This window comes from Oncorhynchus mykiss, chromosome 7, assembly GCF_013265735.2.
Source record: "Oncorhynchus mykiss isolate Arlee chromosome 7, USDA_OmykA_1.1, whole genome shotgun sequence".
NCBI lineage: Eukaryota > Metazoa > Chordata > Actinopteri > Salmoniformes > Salmonidae > Oncorhynchus > Oncorhynchus mykiss.
The window spans coordinates 57,009,929-57,030,150 of record NC_048571.1 but is presented as its reverse complement, the minus strand read 5'-3'; the positions used below and the strand labels follow the sequence as shown (position 1 = coordinate 57,030,150).

The 20,222-nt window shown below is 46.3% G+C and overlaps 2 protein-coding genes across 7 annotated transcripts in view; one reads left to right on the top strand and one right to left on the bottom strand.

The window, feature by feature from the left end:
* Nucleotides 1–908: 908 nt before the first annotated feature.
* LOC110528036 (dnaJ homolog subfamily C member 11) lies at nt 909–11,606 on the bottom strand. Of its 2 annotated transcripts, XM_036983597.1 has the most exons (16): nt 11,362–11,606; nt 9,834–9,963; nt 9,658–9,731; nt 8,356–8,457; nt 8,095–8,223; nt 7,829–7,951; nt 7,634–7,707; nt 7,356–7,545; nt 6,375–6,460; nt 5,914–6,030; nt 5,511–5,666; nt 4,267–4,336; nt 1,728–1,785; nt 1,447–1,589; nt 1,228–1,357; nt 909–1,064 (listed from the first exon to the last, which is right to left on the bottom strand). In XM_036983597.1, exons 1-16 carry the CDS (start codon nt 11,434–11,436, stop codon nt 1,039–1,041), a joined length of 1,683 nt encoding a protein of 560 aa, XP_036839492.1. In that variant the 5' UTR covers nt 11,437–11,606; the 3' UTR covers nt 909–1,038. The 2 variants fall into 2 exon arrangements, with proteins under 2 accessions (XP_036839492.1, XP_036839493.1); XM_036983598.1 differs by lacking the exons at nt 9,658–9,731; nt 11,362–11,606 and having other exon boundaries at nt 9,834–9,965.
* Nucleotides 11,607–12,874: 1,268 nt separating this feature from the next.
* Nucleotides 12,875–20,222, top strand: part of LOC110528035 (calmodulin-binding transcription activator 1) — a 135,946-nt gene continuing 128,598 nt past the window's right edge. For all 5 annotated transcript variants that reach the window (XM_036983596.1, XM_036983594.1, XM_036983595.1 and 2 more), the window contains exon 1: nt 12,875–12,948. In XM_036983596.1, the coding sequence (XP_036839491.1) occupies nt 12,924–12,948 (25 nt within the window). In that variant the 5' untranslated portion in view covers nt 12,875–12,923. The remainder of the gene's footprint in view (nt 12,949–20,222) is intronic.

The following is a 20,222-nucleotide window of genomic DNA, read 5'->3' as shown; positions in this document are numbered from 1 at the left end:
TTCACTGTTGCTCAGGCAGTGCTTCCCCAGCATCCATCTCAGTCATATCAACTCAACCCAGCCTACCAGGGCTCCAATCACACATTGGCTACTGGGGGTGCCTTAAAAATAGACCAGTGTTAATATTCTCAGAATTCTTTTCAACCCTTATGGGTGTGCCCTTATGTGTTATTAGAATGACTGTCACCCAGATAATTAGACCCTGCCCCACACAACAACAGCAGCAGACACATCGCTTCCAAGGAATAATAATAATAATAATAATAATAATAATAATACGTCAATTATTAACAAAACTATTTTTTTTGCCTTCAAGTGTAGTGCTGGGTGTCAGTATAGTGGTACTGATGAACACGTTTTCATGCATAGTTCTGTTCTAACCGTAACGCATGAGTTTGTAGTGTAAAACATGAGTACAACTAGTATAGTACAGTGGTATATTAGTTATACAATATTAACTGTAGCAGACTTCACTGATATGTACACCGTGAGTCATATTGCACCTTTCTGGGGAGATGAGGAGAGAGGGAGATTTCAGTACATTTTACACGCACACATATAGACACACACACACACACACACACACACAGTGGAAACTATAATGGCTAAAAGAGAGGAATCTAGTGGGTTTTGAGAGCGGAGAGAGAAGAGGAACTCATGTCTGAATCCATAAATGTGACGGGGAAAGAGAGAGAATTTATATTCCCTTTGTTTGACTCTCGACCTCTGCTTGTCTGTCTGTCTGTCTGTCTGTCTGTCTGTCAATGTCTGTCTGTCAATGTCTGTCTGTCTGTCTGTCAATGTCTGTCTAACTGTCTGTCTAACTGTCTGTCTGTCTGTCAATGTCTGTCTGTCAATGTCTGTCTGTCTGTCTGTCAATGTCTGTCTAACTGTCTGTCTAACTGTCTGTCTGTCTGTCAATGTCTGTCTGTCTGTCTGTCTGTCTGTCTGTCTGTCTGTCTGTCTGTCTGTCTGTCTGTCTGTCTGTCTGTCTGTCTGTCTCCACTTGCCCCTTGTTGCTCCCATAACAGAGGGTTCCTACGCCTCAGCATCGATTCTGTGAGCTGAGAAATACAGGGAATATTTAGCTTAGTGTAGTACTTTTGTAATTAATCTGCAATTTCAATGTAATGGAGTTGAGCATTTTTGGTTGTAAACAGGTTAATGATATGGTTGTGGTTAGAGTAGAATAGTTATAAAGTGGTTGTGTTGTGTTTGTATACTTACACTGCTTGGGTATCCGTAGAGCCTCAGTGTCTGCTGAGAGGACTTGGTGCATCACCCCCCTGAACTGATACAGCAGCTTCAGACTCTTATCCTCTCCTACACATGGGTCATAGAAACCTGGCAACCCCGCCTTTATATATATAAGGAGAGAGGGGGGTGGGGGGCTGGTTACACACACACAGGTCATATAAAAATTCCACCCTCCACCCACACACACACCTTTGATGCCTCGGTGAGTATGAGTTTGGAGTCCTTGACCAGACACTGCAGAGGGACAGTAACGTCTATAACCTGAGCTCTCTCTTGGCGCGCGCTGTTGTCTGTCACAAACTTTCCATACCACGCATTCAGGATGATCAGACCTGGAACAGGAGGAGGGACACACACACACAGCTGAGTCAGAATTATTGAAAAGACAACGCACAGAATAAACAGGGTTGAGTCAAGACATAGGTCAAGAGCGTTTGTGGGCGTGCATACGTGTGAGTGTGCTTACTCACCCATCTTAGACTCCTCTCCCTCGATGATTCTCCTCACAGACTCCTGCATCAGCAGAACCTGTCAGGGAGAAAGAAAGAAAGAAAGAAAGAAAGAAAGAAAGAAAGAAAGAAAGAAAGAAAGAAAGAAAGAAAGAAAGAAAGAAAGAAAGAGAAAAGGGTTGAACATACAATGATCTCAATGATCATCAATGAGCATAAAGTAAATATGCTGTGTGTCTGTTGTTTACGTACCACCACAGTCAGAGGCTGGCACTAAGACAGCATTGAAGGAGCTGTATTCCGCCATTAGCAAACAAGAAAACGCTCACCCAGAGGCGGTGCTCCTAGTAGCCAGGACTTTAATGCAGGGAAACTTAAATTTGTTTTACCAAATTTCTATCAGCATGTTAAATATGTAACTACATGATTAAAAAAAACTCTGAACAACCTTTACTCCACACACAGAGACGCATACAAATCTCTCCCTCGACCTCCATTTGGCAAATCTGACCATAATTCTATCCTCCTGATTCCTGCTTACAAGCAAAAATGAAAGCAGGAAGCACCAGTGACTCGTTCTATAAAAAAGTGGTCAGAGGAAGCAGATGCTAAACTACAGGACTGTATTACCAGCACAGACTGGAACATGTTCCGGGATTCCTCCAATGGCATTGAGGAATACACCACATCAGTCACTGGCTTTATCAATAAGGGCATCGATTACGTCATCCCCACAGTGACCGTACGAACATACCCCAACCAGAATCCATGGATTACAGGCAACATCCGCACTGAGCTAAAGGCTCGAGCTGCCGCTTCAAGGAGCTGGACTCTAACCCGGAAGCTTATAAGAAATCCCACTATGCTCTCCGACGAACCATTAAAAAGGCAAAGCGTCAATACAGGACTAAGATCGAATCGTACTACACCGGCTCTGACTGTGGCAGGGCTTGCAAATCATTACAGACTTCAAAGGGAAGCACAGCCGAGAGCTGCCCAGTGACACGAGCCTACCAGATGAACTAAACTATTTCTATGCTCGCTTCGAGGCAAATAACACTGAAACATGCATGAGAGCACAAGCTGTTCTTGAAGACTGTGATTACGTTCTCCGTAACCGATGTGAGTAAGTTCTTAGAACAGGTCAAAATTCACAAGGCCGCAGGGCCAGACGAATTACCAGGATGTGTACTGCGAGCATGCACTGATCAACTGGCAAGTGGATCCTGGACTTCCTGACGGGACGCCCCCAGGTGGTAAGGGTAGGTACCAACACATCCGCCACGCTGATCCTCAACACAGTGGCCCCACAGGGGTGCGTGCTCAGTCCCCTCCTGTACTCCCTGTTCACTCATAACTGCACGGCCAGACATGACTCCAACACCATCATTAAGTTTGCTGAAAACACAACAGTGGTAGGCCTGATCACAGACAACGACAAGACAGCCTAGGAGGTGGTCAGAGACCTGGCCGTGTGGTGCCAGGACAACAACCTCTCCCTCAACGTGATCAAGATAAAGGAGATGATTGTGGACTCCAGGAAAAAGAGGACACAGCACGCCCCCATTCTCATCGACAGGGCTGCAGTGGAGCAGGTTGAGAGCCAAGTACCTTGGTGTCCACATCACCAACAAACTAACATTGTCCAAGCATAACAAGACAGTCGTGAATAGGGCACGACAAAACCTATTCCCCCTCAGGAGAATGAATAGATTTGGCATGGGTCCTCAGTTTCTACAGTTGCACCATCGAGAACATGGTTGCATCACTGCCTGGTATGGCAACTGCTCGGCCTCTGACCGCAAGGCACTACAGAAGGTAGTGCGTATGCCCAGTACATCACTGGGGCCAAGCTTCCTGCCATCCAGGACCTCTATACCAGGCGGTGTCAGAGGAAGGCCCTAACAGTCAAAGACTCCAGCCACCCTAGTCATAGACTGTTCCCTCCACTACCCCACGGCAAGCGGTACCGGAGCGCCAAGTCTAGGTCAAAAAGGCTTCTTAGCAGCTTCTATCCCCTAGCCATAAGACTCTTGAACAGTTAATCAAATGGCTACCCTGACTAATTGGGGCGGCAGGTAGCCTAGTGGTTAGAGCGTTGGACTAGTAACCGAAAGGTTGCAAGATCAAATCCCAGAGGTAAAAATCTGTCGTTCTTCCCCATAATAAGGCAGTTAACCCACTGTTCCTAGGCTGTCATTGAAAATAAGAATTTGTTCTTAACTGACTTGCCTAGATAAATAAAGGTAACAAATGTTTTTGTATTGCCCCCTCTTTTTACACCACTGTTACTTACTCTCTGTTGTTATCATAGTCACTTTAATAACTCTACCTACCTCAACTAACAGTACCGGTACCCCTGTACTCTCGCTATTATGATTTTACTGCTGCTCTTTAATTACTTGTTACTTTTTATTTCTTATTCTTATCCGTATTTTTTTTTAAACTGCATTGCTGGTTAGGGGCTCGTCAGTTAGCATTTCATTGTCAGGCCTATTGTATTAGTCAGATGCGCCAAATACAATTTGATTTGTGTGTAGTATGTATGGATGTTCCTCACGGCTGACTCCGCCTCTTGTTTCTTCTTGACCATGTCTACTTCTGAGCTCTTCCTCTGTAGCTCCAGATCTCTGTTGGACAGACAAGGACAGAAAGGGTCAAACAGGGACAGACAGGGACAGGCCGAGACATACCGGGACATACCGGGACAGGCAGGGACAGACAGGGACAGGCCGAGACATACCGGGACATACCGGGACAGGCAGGGACAGACAGGGACATACCGGGACAGGCAGGGACAGAGAGACAGAAAGAGACAGACAGACAGAGAAAGACAGGAACAGACAGGGTGAGAGAGACAGGTAGGGACAGACAGGGACAGGTAGAGAAAGGCAGGGACAGACAGGGTGAGACAGAGACAGGTAGGGACAGTCATGCAGACAGACAGTGAAAGACAGAGACACAGACACACGGACAGACAGAGAAAGACATGAATAGACAGAGACAGGCAAGGACAGACAGAGACTGACAGGGACAGACAGGGATGGACATAGACAGGCAGGGACAGGCAGACAGACAGGGACAGAGACAGGCAGGGACAGACAGACAAGGACAGACAGAGGCAGAGACAGGCAGGCAGGGACTGGCAGGGACAGACAAGGACAGACAGACAAGGACAGACAGACAGGGACAGACAGAGACATGCAGGGACAAACAGAGACAGACAGACAAGGACAGGCAGGGACAGACAGGGACAGACATAGACAGACAAGGACAGACAGGGACAGACAGACAGACAGACAGACAGACAGACAGAGAGAGACAGGCAGTGACAGACAGGGACAGACAGAGACAGACAGAGACAGGCAGGGACAGACAAGGACAGACAGGGACAGATAGAGACAGACAGACAGACAGAGACAGACAGACAAGGACAGACAGAGACAGACAAACAGAGACAGACAGACAAGGACAGACAGGGACAGACAGAGACAGACAAACAGAGACAAACAGACAAGGACAGACAGGGACAGAGAGAGACAGGCAGGGACAGACAAGGACAGACAGACAGACAGACAGACAGACTTTTTGCAGAGAGCGTGTGTGTGTGTGTGTGTGTGTGTGTGTGTGTGTGTGTGTGTGTGTGTGTGTGTGTGTGTGTGTGTGTGTGTGTGTGTGTGTGTGTGAGTGTGAGTGAGTGAGTGAGTGAGTGAGTGAGTGAGTGAGTGAGTGAGTGAGTGAGTGAGTGAGTGAGTGAGTGAGTGAGTGAGTGAGTGAGTGAGTGAGAGAGAGAGAGAAGCTCACTGTTGTTTCTGGGAGCATGTGTATGGTATAATGACCAGTCTGTGTATGGCCATGTAGACTAGTAGAGGCCCCACAGTGGCGTAGAACACTGCACTGGGCAGCAGCTGGTCTGTCAGGTGGACTGGGAATAGATAGGTCTGATTGGCACGAGCCAACCTAGGGAGAGAAGGAAACAAGTTACAGTACATACTGTACTATGAAAAGTTATAATACTATCACCTGATTTTGGGGTAAACCTGAACCCCCTGAGCTAAATATTTAGTAGCCAAAACACAGATAGACATGCCACTCATGCACACACAGCACATACACTGTACTAAACTGTATTACACGTTAGCATTTCATTGTCAGGCCTATTGCACATACACACTGGATTACACAGACTGTATTTGTGTTGTAGTACCTGATTTTGAGGGTGACTCCCTGTGGCACTCCGACACTGACAGTAGCAGCCAGGACACTGTGCCGACTGATCTTCCTCTCTGCTCCATACTCCACCACTGTACCAAACCAACCAGTCCTGACACACACAAACAAACACACCACAACACCAATAAGGGCCAGACTCCCACCTCACCTATTCACATGTAGTTTCACGTTTTATTAGTACGGGATACGCATGGTATACATCATCCAACCAAATGGTTATTCCAGGTTCCTTCTCCACAATGCAACAACAATAAGAAATAATAAAAGATAAGAATATGAACAGAAAGTAAATGGCTCAGTAGAATAGAATAAACATTTTAGCATAAGTATAATAAAGGAAGGCACAATTTATAGTCCAATATCTACATATTCTGTGGAAGGGGGGGATTGGGTGGCAGTGTATAAACTGAGTAGTATAATAGGGTGTGTACGTACTTGATCGATCCCTTGACCTTGGTCTGGTCCTCATCCTGGAACTTGTACTGGTAACTCATCATCAGATAGGAGTGAGGGACACCCAGCTAGAGGGGGAGAGTAAACAAGGTGAGGTGTGAGGGACACCCAGCTAGAGGGGGAGAGCAAACAAGGTGAGGTATGAGGGACACCCAGCTAGAGGGGGAGAGTAAACAAGGTGAGGTGTGAGGGACACCCAGCTAGAGGGGGAGAGCAAACAAGGTGAGGTGTGAGGGACACCCAGCTAGATGGGGAGAGTAAACAAGGTGAGGTGTGAGGGACACTCAGCTAGAGGGGGAGGAAACAAGGTGAGGTGTGAGGGACACCCAGCTAGAGGGGGAGAGGAAACAAGGTGAGGAGTGAGGGACACTCAGCTAGAGGGGGAGAGTAAACACGGTGAGGTATGAGGGACACTCAGCTAGAGGGGGAGAGTAAACAAGGTGAGGTGTGAGGGACACTCAGCTAGAGGGGGAGGAAACAAGGTGAGGTGTGAGGGACACCCAGCTAGAGGGGGAGAGGAAACAAGGTGAGGAGTGAGGGACACTAAGCTAGAGGGGGAGAGTAAACAAGGTGAGGTGTGAGGGACACTCAGCTAGAGGGGGAGAGTAAACAAGGTGAGGAGTGAGGGACACTCAGTTAGAGGGGGAGGAAACAAGGTGACGAGTGAGGGCACAGAAGAACATAGTTGGTCATCCTACCAGCCCTAAAACCCACCTCAACATATTCCCAATTGCGCAGGTGTGTGTGTGTGTGTGTGTGTGTCTGTGTGGGTGCATTTGTGTGTGTGTGTGTGTGTGTCTGCATGCTCATGTGTGTGTGCTACTGTGTGTGTGTGTGTGTGTGCTACTGTGTGTGTGTGTGTGTGTGTGTGTGTGTGTGTGTGTGTGTGTGTGTGTGTGTGTGTGTGTGTGTGTGTGTGTGTGTGTGTGTGTGTGTGTGTGTGTGTGTGTGTGTGTGGTGTACCTGCAGTGCCAGGGTGAAGTGGCTGGTCTTGGTGTCTCGGACCACACTAGTGGTCATAGAGCTGTGGGGTCCCCATCGCCACTGCAGGTAACCCATCGTGTTCTGGTCTAGGTGACGAGCTGTCATTAAAGAACAGCTGGGACGCACGCCACGGGGAGAGAACTGCATACCACACTGAGCCGTCAGGAAACTAACAAACAGAGAGAGGGAGATGACTAGCATTACAATTGTTGTAGTGTAAAGAGGGCCATATCCTCTCCACTCGATTGGCCACTCACCATCGTGGAGTCAGGTTACGGAACACCTTCATCCCAAACAGAGGTCCCAGTATGTCCCCTGCACCAAACTCCAACTACACACATACAGAGAGAAAATCACAAGCAGACAGAGAGTGAAACACAGACACGTCAGTCAATATCCTTCCTGTGTTCTCTCAGAAACAAGGGAGATAAAATGTGTGTGTGTCTGTGGACCTCTCCCCAGCCTTTGGCAGAGGTGACACGGCGGACAGTCATGTTGATGTTGCCTCCTCCGTTGCCGTTGTGTGTGGAGAGAGAGCCAGACAGCATTGCAGTGTCAGAGTTAGTCAACGGAGCCTACACCCACACACACAGGTAAACACATGGGAAACACATAAGCATAACACACGTTAATGTATCACAATGGACCTTTTTAGCTAGTGTGTGTGTGTCTGTGTGTGACCAACAAGGAATCGGACCACGTGTACGGATGTGTGTACCTCAATAGACTGGGAGATGTGCATCCTGTTGATCTCGATGTGAGGGAATCCTCCTCCCGGCATCTCCTCAAAGTCCTCATCATAGCGATCAAACAGGTCTGTGGCATCTACTCCCACGCTAATGGTACCCTGAACACACAGAGACATGAGAACACAAAACAGAGTGTTCTTATAGTAAACTTCACACGGAGAAAGTCTGTAGATATCACCCTGCCGTGGATATTTCTGTAAGAGGCTCAGGGAAGAAGCGTGTGTATGTACCTTGGGGTTGGTCCTCTGCTGTAGCCTCCTCTCCTCTCTCTCTCGCTGCAGCCGCTCATACTCCTCACGGATCTCTACTGGGGTCCTCTTCCTCTCCACAATCTCCACACACATGAACACATGCACGCACACACGCTCCTCAGTTATCATCTCAGTTACTATTGTGTCATTACTACTTAAGTAGTAATGTGTGTGTACTTGTGGCACCGGACATTTGACGGACAGCATTTTAGTTTAGCGGACATTTTGACCCATATGCATTGGGTGTGTAACCTGGTTATGGCTTCCATCCCCGGTGCTCAGAATGACAGAGATCACATTTAGATTATGGTAATTCCTCTTAACAGAACATGCAACTCAGAGGATGCAATGGTGTGTGTCCTTCTTACTGAATTCTGATGCACACTTTGAAGATGTTAGAATACCTGTCCACATTTACTTTTCCTCAGCCAACAAGATGAAAGGAAAAAGGAACAGCAAAATCACTTGCCTATGTCAATCTACTATCCCCCTTAGTAGAAAAGTTGACCTATTCTATTGGTCAGCTTGTTGTTCTGTGCGAGAAATAAATAGCCTATTCCCAACAGACTCTGGGACAGTTGTGGAATGACAAATCCCAAATTCATACAACCAGTACATCAAAATAACTTGAAAAAGCATTGAGGCTGATACAACGTTTATCTTAAAACGTTGATCAAGTATTATTTCTTTACATTATAGTTTTGCGGCAATGTGTACACAGCAGTAGGCTACTTCCGAATGTTCGTTCCGGCAAAAGCCGTCTTCTTTTTATAAGAAACATAAATGTATTGAAAATCCTAAATTGTTTGCATAGTCAACTTACACTCTGACACACACACTTACCACACCAAACATGCCACCAGGGGTCTTTTCACAGTCCCCAAATGCAGAACAAATTCAAGAAAGCGTATGGTATTATATAGAGCCATTATTGCATGGAACTCCATTCTATCTCATATTGCTCAAATGAACAGCAAACCTAGTTCCAAAAAACATATAAAGCAACACCTCAAGGCACAACGCCTCTCCCCTATTTGACTTAGATTGTTTGTATATATGTATTGATATGTAGACTATGTGTGCCTTCTTTAAAATGTATGTAGTTCTGTCCTTGATCTGTTCTTGTCTATTAATGTTCTGTATTATGTTTCATGTTTTGTGTGGACCCCAGGAGGAGTAGCTGCTGCTTTCGCAACAGCTAATGGGAATCCTAATAAAATACTAAAATACAAAATATTACCAGCTAACAGAAACCCTGACACACACATGTGCTGAACATACCTCCCAGCCCTCCACCTCCAGGCCTTTCTTCCCAAATATGTCATAGATGGCCCTGGACTGAGGATCACTCAACACTGGACAGAGACAAGGGAGTGAAAAAATGAGAGGTTTATACTCTCATTTAACAGTCCAATTAAACGACAAGAAGAATCAGTGACAGGGAACGCACTGCTTACCCTCATAGGCCTGGTGCACCTGGTTAAATAGCTGCTCTGCCTGGCTCTTCAGCTCTGGGTCTCTGTGTTTGTCTGGGTGGTAGAGCATACACAACCTCCTATAGGAAGCCTTCAGCTCATCCTGAGTGGCCTGGGAGAAGGGGGGGGGGGGGGGGGGGGGGGGTGGAGAGGGGACAGAGAGAGAAAGATTACAATATAGATTTCTGCAGACATAGCCTAGTGCATGCATACTCCAACCACCCAAGCCATAGACTATTTACTATTTACATGACAAGAGGTACCGGTGCATCAAGTAAGACACCAATAGGCTCTTGAACAGCTTTTATTGCCAAGCAATATGACTGATAAATAGCTAACAAAATAGCAACATGGACTATCGGAGTTTACCTGTATATTTACTGACCTTTCATTTCAATCTCTGCACTGTCTCAATGCACACACTGTCATTCCAAAACACTCACTCCATAATTTGTTCACTCACACATAATATGCACATACATTTATACTGACTCTACACACCCCCACACCCACACAAGCTGCTGCTACTCTGTTTATCTTATATTATGTTTCCTGGTCTCCTTACGTCTATACATAACTACCTCCATCACTCCAGTATCCCTGTCACCTTACCCCTATATATATCCACCTCCATCACTCCAGTATCCCTGTCACCTTACCCCTATATATATCCACCTCCATCACTCCAGTATCCCTGTCACCTTACCCCTATATATATCCACCTCCATCACTCCAGTATCCCTGTCACCTTACCCCTATATATATCCACCTCCATCACTCCAGTATCCCTGTCACCTTACCCCTATATATATCCACCTCCATCACTCCAGTATCCCTGCACATGTAAATATGATATTGGATCAGATTTTTAAAATATTTCCTGTATATAGTATGCTTACTTACTTAAATGTCTATTTCATATTTCTTATTCTTATTTCTCATGTGTTTTTATAGTAATACATTGTTATTGATTATTGCAACGTTGGGTTTTGAGTTTGCAAGAAAGGCATTTCACTGCATGGGACATTAAAACTATATAAAGAAAAGAAACGACACGTTATTTATCCGTGCACCAGGGGACATACACACCTCCGAAGAACCATGTATCACCAGCAGTGACAAATGAGTAAACGAGAGCCAATGCCCGTTGGCCCTGTTTACACTGTCTAGCTAAATGCCGTAACGTTAATCGCAATGGAAATCTAGGCTCCTAACAGCGAGTGTCACATCTTATCAATTCAGCTTACAAAACAGTTACCTAATAATATTATTCCAGTACTGCCTTTGTTGTCGTCTCAAGAAACAATATGGACAGGTAGCTACGTCTGACAGCTATGTCTGTCTTGCAGCATCCCTCGAGTCGATGTGATGGGAGTGATGGACCGACCGGGCGAATGTCATCAACTGTCTCGTCTAACGCGATGCCCAATCGAATCCGTGTTGAACATTACCGATACAGTGGGATAAAAGGTTTAAACGAGCACATTATGTAAATACACAAACACCTTACCTCTTTCCTGACGTTGAGAAGAGAATAATAGTCTTGGTTATCCAACTCTAATTCATCGTCTAAGGACGCCGCCATCTTTGCGCTGGTTCGGCCCCTCCTCCTTACCCTCCCATACCAGTGTTCTGTGTACTCATTGGTCTGTTCGTGTCTGCACTAGCGCCGCTGTGTGGCCAGGCGGGCTGCAGACATCCTGTCATTGAAAACAGTATATCAAGGTGAAAGTGTGTGCTGTCCATGGTCCTGAAACTTCTAACGTAGCCTATGTAGTGATAGAAAGGGACTGACAGGGCAGGCTTGAGTTTACTATGTGACATAAAAGCACTACATCAAATGCCATAAACCCTTTGACAGAGGCATTTACATAGAAAGAGTGCACAACAGCTCTACCTAGATAGGGTTACTTAAGCTATTCGTTTGAGCCAGGCTTCTTCCTGTTCCTTCCGTGATTTGCATTTAGTGGTTGCCTTGTTTTATATTTCTCCTTTCCTTTATGATTCTATGACACACCTTTACGCAACGTTTAAAGGTCGCGTTGCCGCACTGTGTTTGATGGCAGTGAGTGCTGCAGGGCATGGGTGATCATTACCAGTAACGGCTGCCGTTAATGATAACAGTTTAGGCCTTGCAATTCAGCTTTGGCCCCTGGCGTGGAAATATTTAAACCAATTACCCTTGTAGGCTTACATGAACCAAAACAATGATGTATGTTCATTAATCTGTTTTTTAATTGAACAGGTTATTTATTCATGAATTGGCTCCTGATTGCTTGATAGGTCATAGGCTAATACAACCATCTCACAGAAAGACCTGAGAGAGATGCAAGGTTAAAGACCGATTAGGCCCTTGCTATCGATCTGAGCTTGGAATTAGAATGAAGCAATCATGTGTCTCTGTAAATAATGAAAATTAATTAATTAATTGAATTTCACTTTATTTCCTGAATAGAATCAGTTTTAGTGAAATAGGCCTAGACTAGCCTGGTTGCCTTCTCTGTTCATCTATTTCCCAAATGACAGGAGAGGCAATGAGTGGAATGTTATCTAAAAATACTGGTATCCAGACTAGGCCTAGACCACTAAAAAGGAAGAAACTGCGTGTTGTTTACATAAATACTTATGTTTGAGTTGGCCTTGTAAGTCATTGTGAACCCATTTACAACAACGACCTGCAATCATAGTCAGTTGGCTATCAGAGAGCTTTGGCAGATGTGTACTGATGGCGGAATTTGGTTGTGTCTCCTCGCATCGCCTCTGTGTCTGAGAGAGAGAGAGAGAGAGAGAGAGCGAGAGAGAGAGAGCGATTGGGGGCGGAGACAAAGTTAGCTAGATACAAAACTGGTATGATGGACTCAGAGCAATATGGATTCTGCGAGTTCACGAGGCATCACCGAGGAGCCCCGCTGTCAATCATCACGCTTCTAACCAATAGAGTAGCTGTGTTGAGCGGGCTCGCCCATTGCGCCCCGCCCCCCTCCTTGAGTTGTCCTCGGCGTGCACGCGCGTGGTCCCCCCCAGGTCGCGAGGAGGAGGAGGAGGAGGAGGGATGAGGCGCGCGGAGGGGAAATGGCTGCCGAAAACAAGCCGGAAGGTAAGAGAGAAATAAGGTGATGATTCTGTAGTTGTTGTTGACCTCGAAAAAAGGGAGAGCGACATAAGACGTTGGGTTCAGGTAAGGGGATGGAGGAATAGAGAGATGGAGGAGCTTTCCTCTTTTTCATCTCTCGCTCTCTCCCAGTCCTGTCCTGTCCTGAAAACACGGACACTGAAGCGATGCTGAGATATGCTACAGGCAGCCACAGACTTCAGCTCGATGACAAACGGTTACCGAGAGCAGGTTTGAAAATATGGGGATATAATGCAAACGAGTGTGTTTGTTTAGATACAGTACGTGAGAATGTTGTTTTCTTCGTTGCTTTGCGTGTCAGCGTCTCCCCTGGGTAGCAGGTTTACGCGGCTGAGCGTAACAGGATCTGAGTGGTTGTGAGAGCTTCACGCTGGAGGAATTCAGATGCTTTCTCAGCTCAGGCATCCCACACACACACACACACACACACACGCTGGTAAAGCACGAAATCGTCCGTGTATCTTCTGTAGTGCGATTCCTCCTCACGCACGCAACCCCGCAGTCTGTGCGGTCAGCCACAATGTGATGTTGTTTTTTTACACGCTGTAGACGACGGAGAGTTGATTGATGATGATTCTACGCGGAACATACTGCAAGGCGGTCTGAAGAGCGTCTGCTATATGCCATGCCAGTATTATAAGAAAACAATACATTGATTCCAAATAATTTAAAAACACACTCACCTAAATCCAATGACATGGTGCCATTTTTTTCTTCACGTTGAATTCGGGACAGTTGATAACTCAACCAAATGTAAATCAAAACTAGACTTAGAACTGACTGACATCTGTGACCAGTGGGCCAAGTCTTTATCTTCTGTTGAGGAATTCCCCGAGGGTAGACTTCTCTCCCTGGTGTGAATGAGATACACAACAACAGAGGGTACTTTGTTGTCAACATCTTTCTTGCTACTATTCATAGTTAGTGTGTCACGAAAGAAAGATAAGCATTGTGTGTTTGTGTTTGTGCATGCAGCATACTTGCATACTTGTGTGTGGGTGGGAGCAATGTGTGCCAATAAAGCAATTTTTGATCTAGCTTCAGCATCATTGTATATCCTGGGGATATACACTGAGTGTACAAAACATAAGGAACACCTGCTCTTTCCATGAAATAGACTGACCAGGTAAATCCAGGTAAAAGCTCTGATCCCTTGTTGATGTCGCTTGTTAAATCCACATTAATCACTGTAGATGAGGGGGAGAAGACAGGTTAAATACGGATATTTAACCCTTTAGACAATCGAGACATGGATTGTGTATATTTGCCATTCAGAGGCTGAATGGGCAAGACATAAAATGGAAGTGCCTATGAACGGGGTATGGTAGTAGGTGCCAGGTGCACTTGTTTGTGTCAAGAACTGCAATGCTGTTGGGGATTTTCACACTCAACAGTTTCCTGTGTGTATCAAGAATGGGGGCAAAAAGGGGGGGGGGGGTGCAACTCAATATTAGGAAGGTGTTCCTAATGTTTGGTGTACTCAGTGTCTTTTGTTGGTCATAGTATCTGTCTCTCACCCTACACTGTAAGCTGTGATCTTCAGTACCACTCAACTCTGCCTCATTACTGATGCCTGTAGAAATAGATCCAAGTCCATTTGAATTAGAGAACAAAATCATTTGCATGTTTGAACATGTCATATCCTTTACATTGATGTTATTTAAGAAATTATAGTGAATTTAAAGACAGACTCAATAATATGACATCATCATACATTATAACAGGATTCTATAACAAATAACAAAATTCTAAATTCCCAATTTTAGCCTACCATTGAGGAATGTCCACATTGCATTAGCAAGAGACCATTTTTGGCTGATTTAAATTTAGCTGATGTTGATAAGACGCCTTGCTTTATATGATGATGTGATATTGCTTACTGGCATCTCCATGTAAAATGACCCATCAGCACCAACATGTGAAGTTTATTGGAGCATGTCAAATTGGGTGTCAAATCAAAGCTAAGAGTCTATGTTTTTTGAGAAATTAAGGCATATACATTTTTCAACCATTTTCCATTCTAATGATTAGGACTAAGCAAAGGCTTTGATTTCTGGTCAAACAGATGGAAAAGGGGTCTTGGACTCTTAAGGAGCTGACCCTTTTTTTTTTTCTCCATTTTTGCCTAAAATTGCATACCCAAATCTAACTGCCTGTAGCTCAGGACCTGAAGCAAGGATATGCATATTCTTGATACCATTTGAAAGGAAACACTTTGAAGTTTGTATAAATGTTAAATTCATGTAGAAGAATATAACACATTAGATCTGGTAAAATATAATACAAAGAATAAAACTTAAAACAACATGTACCAGAAAAGGTCTTAAAAGGTTCACTACATGACCAAAAGTATTTGGACATCTGCTCATCGAACATCTCATTCCAAAATCATGGGCATTAAATTGGAGTTGGTGCCCCCTTTGCTGCAATAACAGCCTCCACTCTTCTGGGAAGGCTTTCCACTAGATGTTGGAACATTGCTGCAGAGACTTGATTCCATTCAGCCACAAGAGCATTAGTGAGGTCAGGCACTGATGCAATTAGGCCTGGCTCCAATTCATTGCAAAGATGTTTGATGGGGTTGAGGTCAGGGCTCTGTGCAGGCCAGTCAAGTTCTTCCACACCACTCTTGACAAATCATTTGTGAATGGACCTTGCTTTTTGCATGGAGGCATTGTCATGCTGAAAGAGGAACGGGCCTTCCCAAACTGTTGCCACAAAATTGGAAGCACAGAATTGTTTAGAATGTCATTGTATGCTGTGGCGTTAAGATTTCCCTTCACTAGAACTAAGGGGCCTAGTGAAAAACAGCCCCAGTGTAACATTCATCGTCTTCCTCTGATGAGGAGTAAGAGAGATCGGACCAATTTGCAGCGTGGTATGTGTCCAATTTAATAAGACAAACTGAACACTACACAAATACAAAATAACAAAGTGACACAAACAAAACGGTCCCGTGTGGTAACAAACACTAACACGGAAAATAATCATCCACAACTCAAAAGTGAAACCAGGCTACCTAAATATGGTTCTCAATCAGGGACAACGATAAACAGCTGCCTCTGATTGAGGACCATACCAGGCCAAACACAGAAATCCCAAAACAAAGAAAAACTAACACAGACAACCCACCCAACCCCCCCCCCCCCAAAGGTGCAGACTCCGGCCGCAAAACCTAAACCTATAGGGGAGGGTCTGGGTGGGTGTCTGTCCGTGGTGGTGGCTCTGGCGCGGGACGCGGACCAGACTCCACCATAGTCCTTCTCCGCCTCTTTACCCGCCTCTGTGGCCTCTTTAACGCGGTGACCCTCGCCGCCGACCTCGGACCCAATCCAAGGGTCCCGAATGGACGGGAGATTCCGGCAGCACCGGACGGACGGGAGATTCCGGCAGCACCGGACAGGCGGGAGACTCCGGCAGCTCAGGAGTGAAGGGTGATTCCCGCAGTTCCTGGCTGACGGACGGCTCTGGCAGCTCCTGACTGACTTACGGCTCTGGCAGCTCCTGGCTGACTGACGGCTCTGGCAGCTCAGGACAGACGGGAGACTCTGGCAGCTCAGGACAGACAGGTGATTCTGGCAGCTCAGGACAGACGGGAGACTCTGGCAGCTCAGGACAGACGGGAGACTCTGGCAGTGCTGAGCAGGCGGGAGCACCTGTAGGAAGGAGACGGAGAGACAGCCTGGTGCGGGGGGCTGCCACCGGAGGGCTGGTGCGTGGAGGTGGCACCGGATAGACCGGACAGTGAGGGCGCACTGGAGCTCTCGAGCACCGACCATGCTCCCCGTAGCCCGACCAGTGCAGCGAGGTGGAATAGCCCGCACTGGGCTGTGCTGGCGAACCGGGGACACCATGCGTAAGGCTGGTGCCATGTACCCCGGCCCGAGGAGACGCATTGGAGACCAGATGCGCTGAGCCGGCTTCATGGCACCTGGCTCAATGCCCACTCTAGCCCGGACGATACGAGGCGCAGCTATGTATCGCACCGGGCTATGCCTGCGCACCCGGGACACCGTGCGCCTCAGAGCATAACACGGTGCCTGCCCGGTCCCCCTCTCTCCACAGTAAGCACGGGGAGTTGGCGCAGGTCTCCTACCTGACTTCGCCACACTCCCCGTGTGCCTCCTCCCCAATACATTTTTGGGGCTGCCTCTCAGGCTTCCAGCCGCGCTGCAGTGCTGCCTCCTCATACCACCGCCTCTCGGCTTTTGCTGCCTCCAGCTCAGCCTTCGGGTGGCGATATTTTCCAGCCTGTGCCCAGGGTCCTTTTCCGTCCAGAATCTCCTCCCATGTCCAGGAGTCCTGAGATCGCTGCTGCTGCTGCTGCTGCCCGTTACCACGCTGCTTGGTCCTTTGGTGGTGGGTGATTCTGTAACGTTCGTCGTCTTCCTCTGATGAGGAGTAAGAGAGATCGGACCAATTTGCAGCGTGGTATGTGTCCAATTTAATAAGACAAACTGAACACTACAAAAATACAAAATAACAAAGTGACACAAACAAAACGGTCCCGTGTGGTAACAAACACTAACACGGAAAATAATCATCCACAACTCAAAAGTGAAACCAGGCTACCTAAATATGGTTCTCAATCAGGGACAACGATAAACAGCTGCCTCTGATTGAGGACCATACCAGGCCAAACACAGAAATACCAAAAACGTAGAAAAAACGAACATAGACAACCCACCCAACTCACGCCCTGAGCATACTAAAACAAAGACATAATAAAAGAACTAAGGTCAGAACGTGACACTCAGACCATTATTCCTCCACCGCCAAACTTTACAGTTGGCACTATGCATTCGGGCAGGTAGCGTTCTCCTGTCATCCGCCAAACCCAGATTAGTTTGTCGGACTGCAAGATGGGGAATCGTGATTCATTACTCTAGAGAACTCATTTCCACTGCTTTAGAGTCCAATGGCGGCAAGCTTTACACCACTCCAGCCGATGCTTGGCATTGCGAATGGTAAACTTTGGTTTGTGTGCGGCTGCTTGGCCATGGAAACCCATTTCATGAAGCTGCCAACGAATAGTTCTTGGGCTGATGTTGCTTCCAGAGGCAGTTTAGAACTAGGTAGTGAGTGTTGCAACCGAGGACAGACAATGTTTATGCGTTATGGTCTTCAGCACTTGGTGGTCCCATTCTGTGAGCTTCTGTGGCCTACCACTTTGCGGCTGAGATGTTGTTGCTCCTGAACGTTTCCACTTCACAATAACAGCACTTACAGTTGACCGGGGCAGCTCTAGCAGGGCAGAAATTTGACGAACTGACTTGTTGGAAAGGTGGCATCCTATGGCGGTGCCACATTGAAATTCACTGAGTAAGGCCATTCTACTGCCAATGTTTGTCTATGGAGATTGCATGGCTATGTGCTTGATTTTATACGCCTGTCAGCAACAGCTGTGACTGAAATAGAAGAATCCACTAATTTGAACTTAATAATGGTGCCAGGGGATGGTTGCCGTTTTACGGGCTCCTAACCAACTGTGCTATTTTGTGTGTTTTTCGCATTGTTTGTGACTTATTTTGAACATAATGTTGCTGCTACCGTCTCTTATGACCGAAAAGACCTTCTGTATATCAGAACAGCGATTACTCACCTCGAACTGGACAAAGATTTTTCCTTTAATGAGTCCGACGCAAAGGATATACTGCTTCTCCGAGACCAGGCCCAAATCCCCTTCATTCGCATGAAAAAAATATGCAAATACAGGGGGCGGAGATCAGGGTGCCTTGTGAGAATTCGTCGGCAAGTGGGTAACCCGCCTCTACCATCCGTTCTAATGGCCAACGTGCCATCACTGGAGAATAAACTGGATTATCTCCGTTCGAGACTATCCTACCAACGGGACATTAAAAACTGTAGCATCCTATGTTTCACACGGATAATATACACTTAGCTCGGTTTTCTGTGCATTGACAGGACAGAACAACTACATCTGGTAAGACGAGGGGTGGTGGTGTGTGTCTATTTGTCAATAACAGCTGGTGCGCGATGTCTTAATATTAACGAAGTCTCAACTTAATGCTTGCATGAGGCAGAGTACCTCATGATAAGCTGTATACCACGCTATCTACCAAGAGAGTTTTCATCTATATTTTTTGTAGCCGTCTATTTATCACCACAAACCGATGCTGGCACTAAAACAGCACTCAACAGGCTGTATAAGGCCATAAAGCAAACAAGAAAATGCTCATCCAGAAGCGACGCTCCTAGTAATCGGAGACTTTAATGCAGGCAAACTTAAATCTGTTTTACCTCATTTTTACCAGCATGTCACGTGCAACCAAAGGAAAAATATCTCTAGACCACCTTTACTCCACACACAGAGACACATACAAAGCTCTCCCTCCACCTCCATTTGGCAAATCTGACCATAATTATACTGTATTCTCCTGATTTCTGCTGACAAGCAAAAACTAAAGCAGGACGTACCAGTGACTCGCTCAATACGGAAGTGTTCAGATGATGTGGATGCTACGCTACAGGAGTGTTTTGCTAGCACAGACTGGAATATGTTCCGGGATTCATCCAGGCCCAAATCCCCATCATTCGAGTGAAAAAAATACGCAAATACAGTGGAGGAGATCTGGGTGCTTTGCGAGAATTTGTCGGCAAGTGGATAACCCTCCTCTACCATCCGTTCTAATGGCCGAAGTGCAATCACTGGAGATTAAACTGGATGATCTCCGTTCGAGACTATCCTACCAACGGGCCATTAAAAACTGTAGCATCCTATGTTTCACCAAGTCGTGGCTGAACGACGACACGGATAATATACACTTAGCTCGGTTTTCCGTGCATCGGCAGGACAGAACAACTACATTTGGTAAGACGAGGGGTGGTGGTGTGTGTCTATTTGCCAATAACAGCTGGTACGCGATGTCTAATATTAAAGAAGTCTCAACTTATTGCTCGCATGAGGCAGAGTACCTCATGATAAGCTGTATACCACCTCAGTCACCGGCTTCGTCAATAAGTACATCAACGAAGTTGTCCTCACAGTGACCCAACCAGAATCCATGGATTACAGGCAACATCTACACCGAGCTAAAGGCTAGAGCTGCCGCTTTCAAGGAGCAGGAGACTAATCCGGACGCTTATAAAAAAATGATTCATTCAAAAGGCCCGGCAGACGGATTACCAGGACAAGTACTCAGAGCATGCGGACCAACTGGAAAGTGTTTTCACTGACATTGATTGATCTCGACTGCCCTGTACCCCCGCACATATTT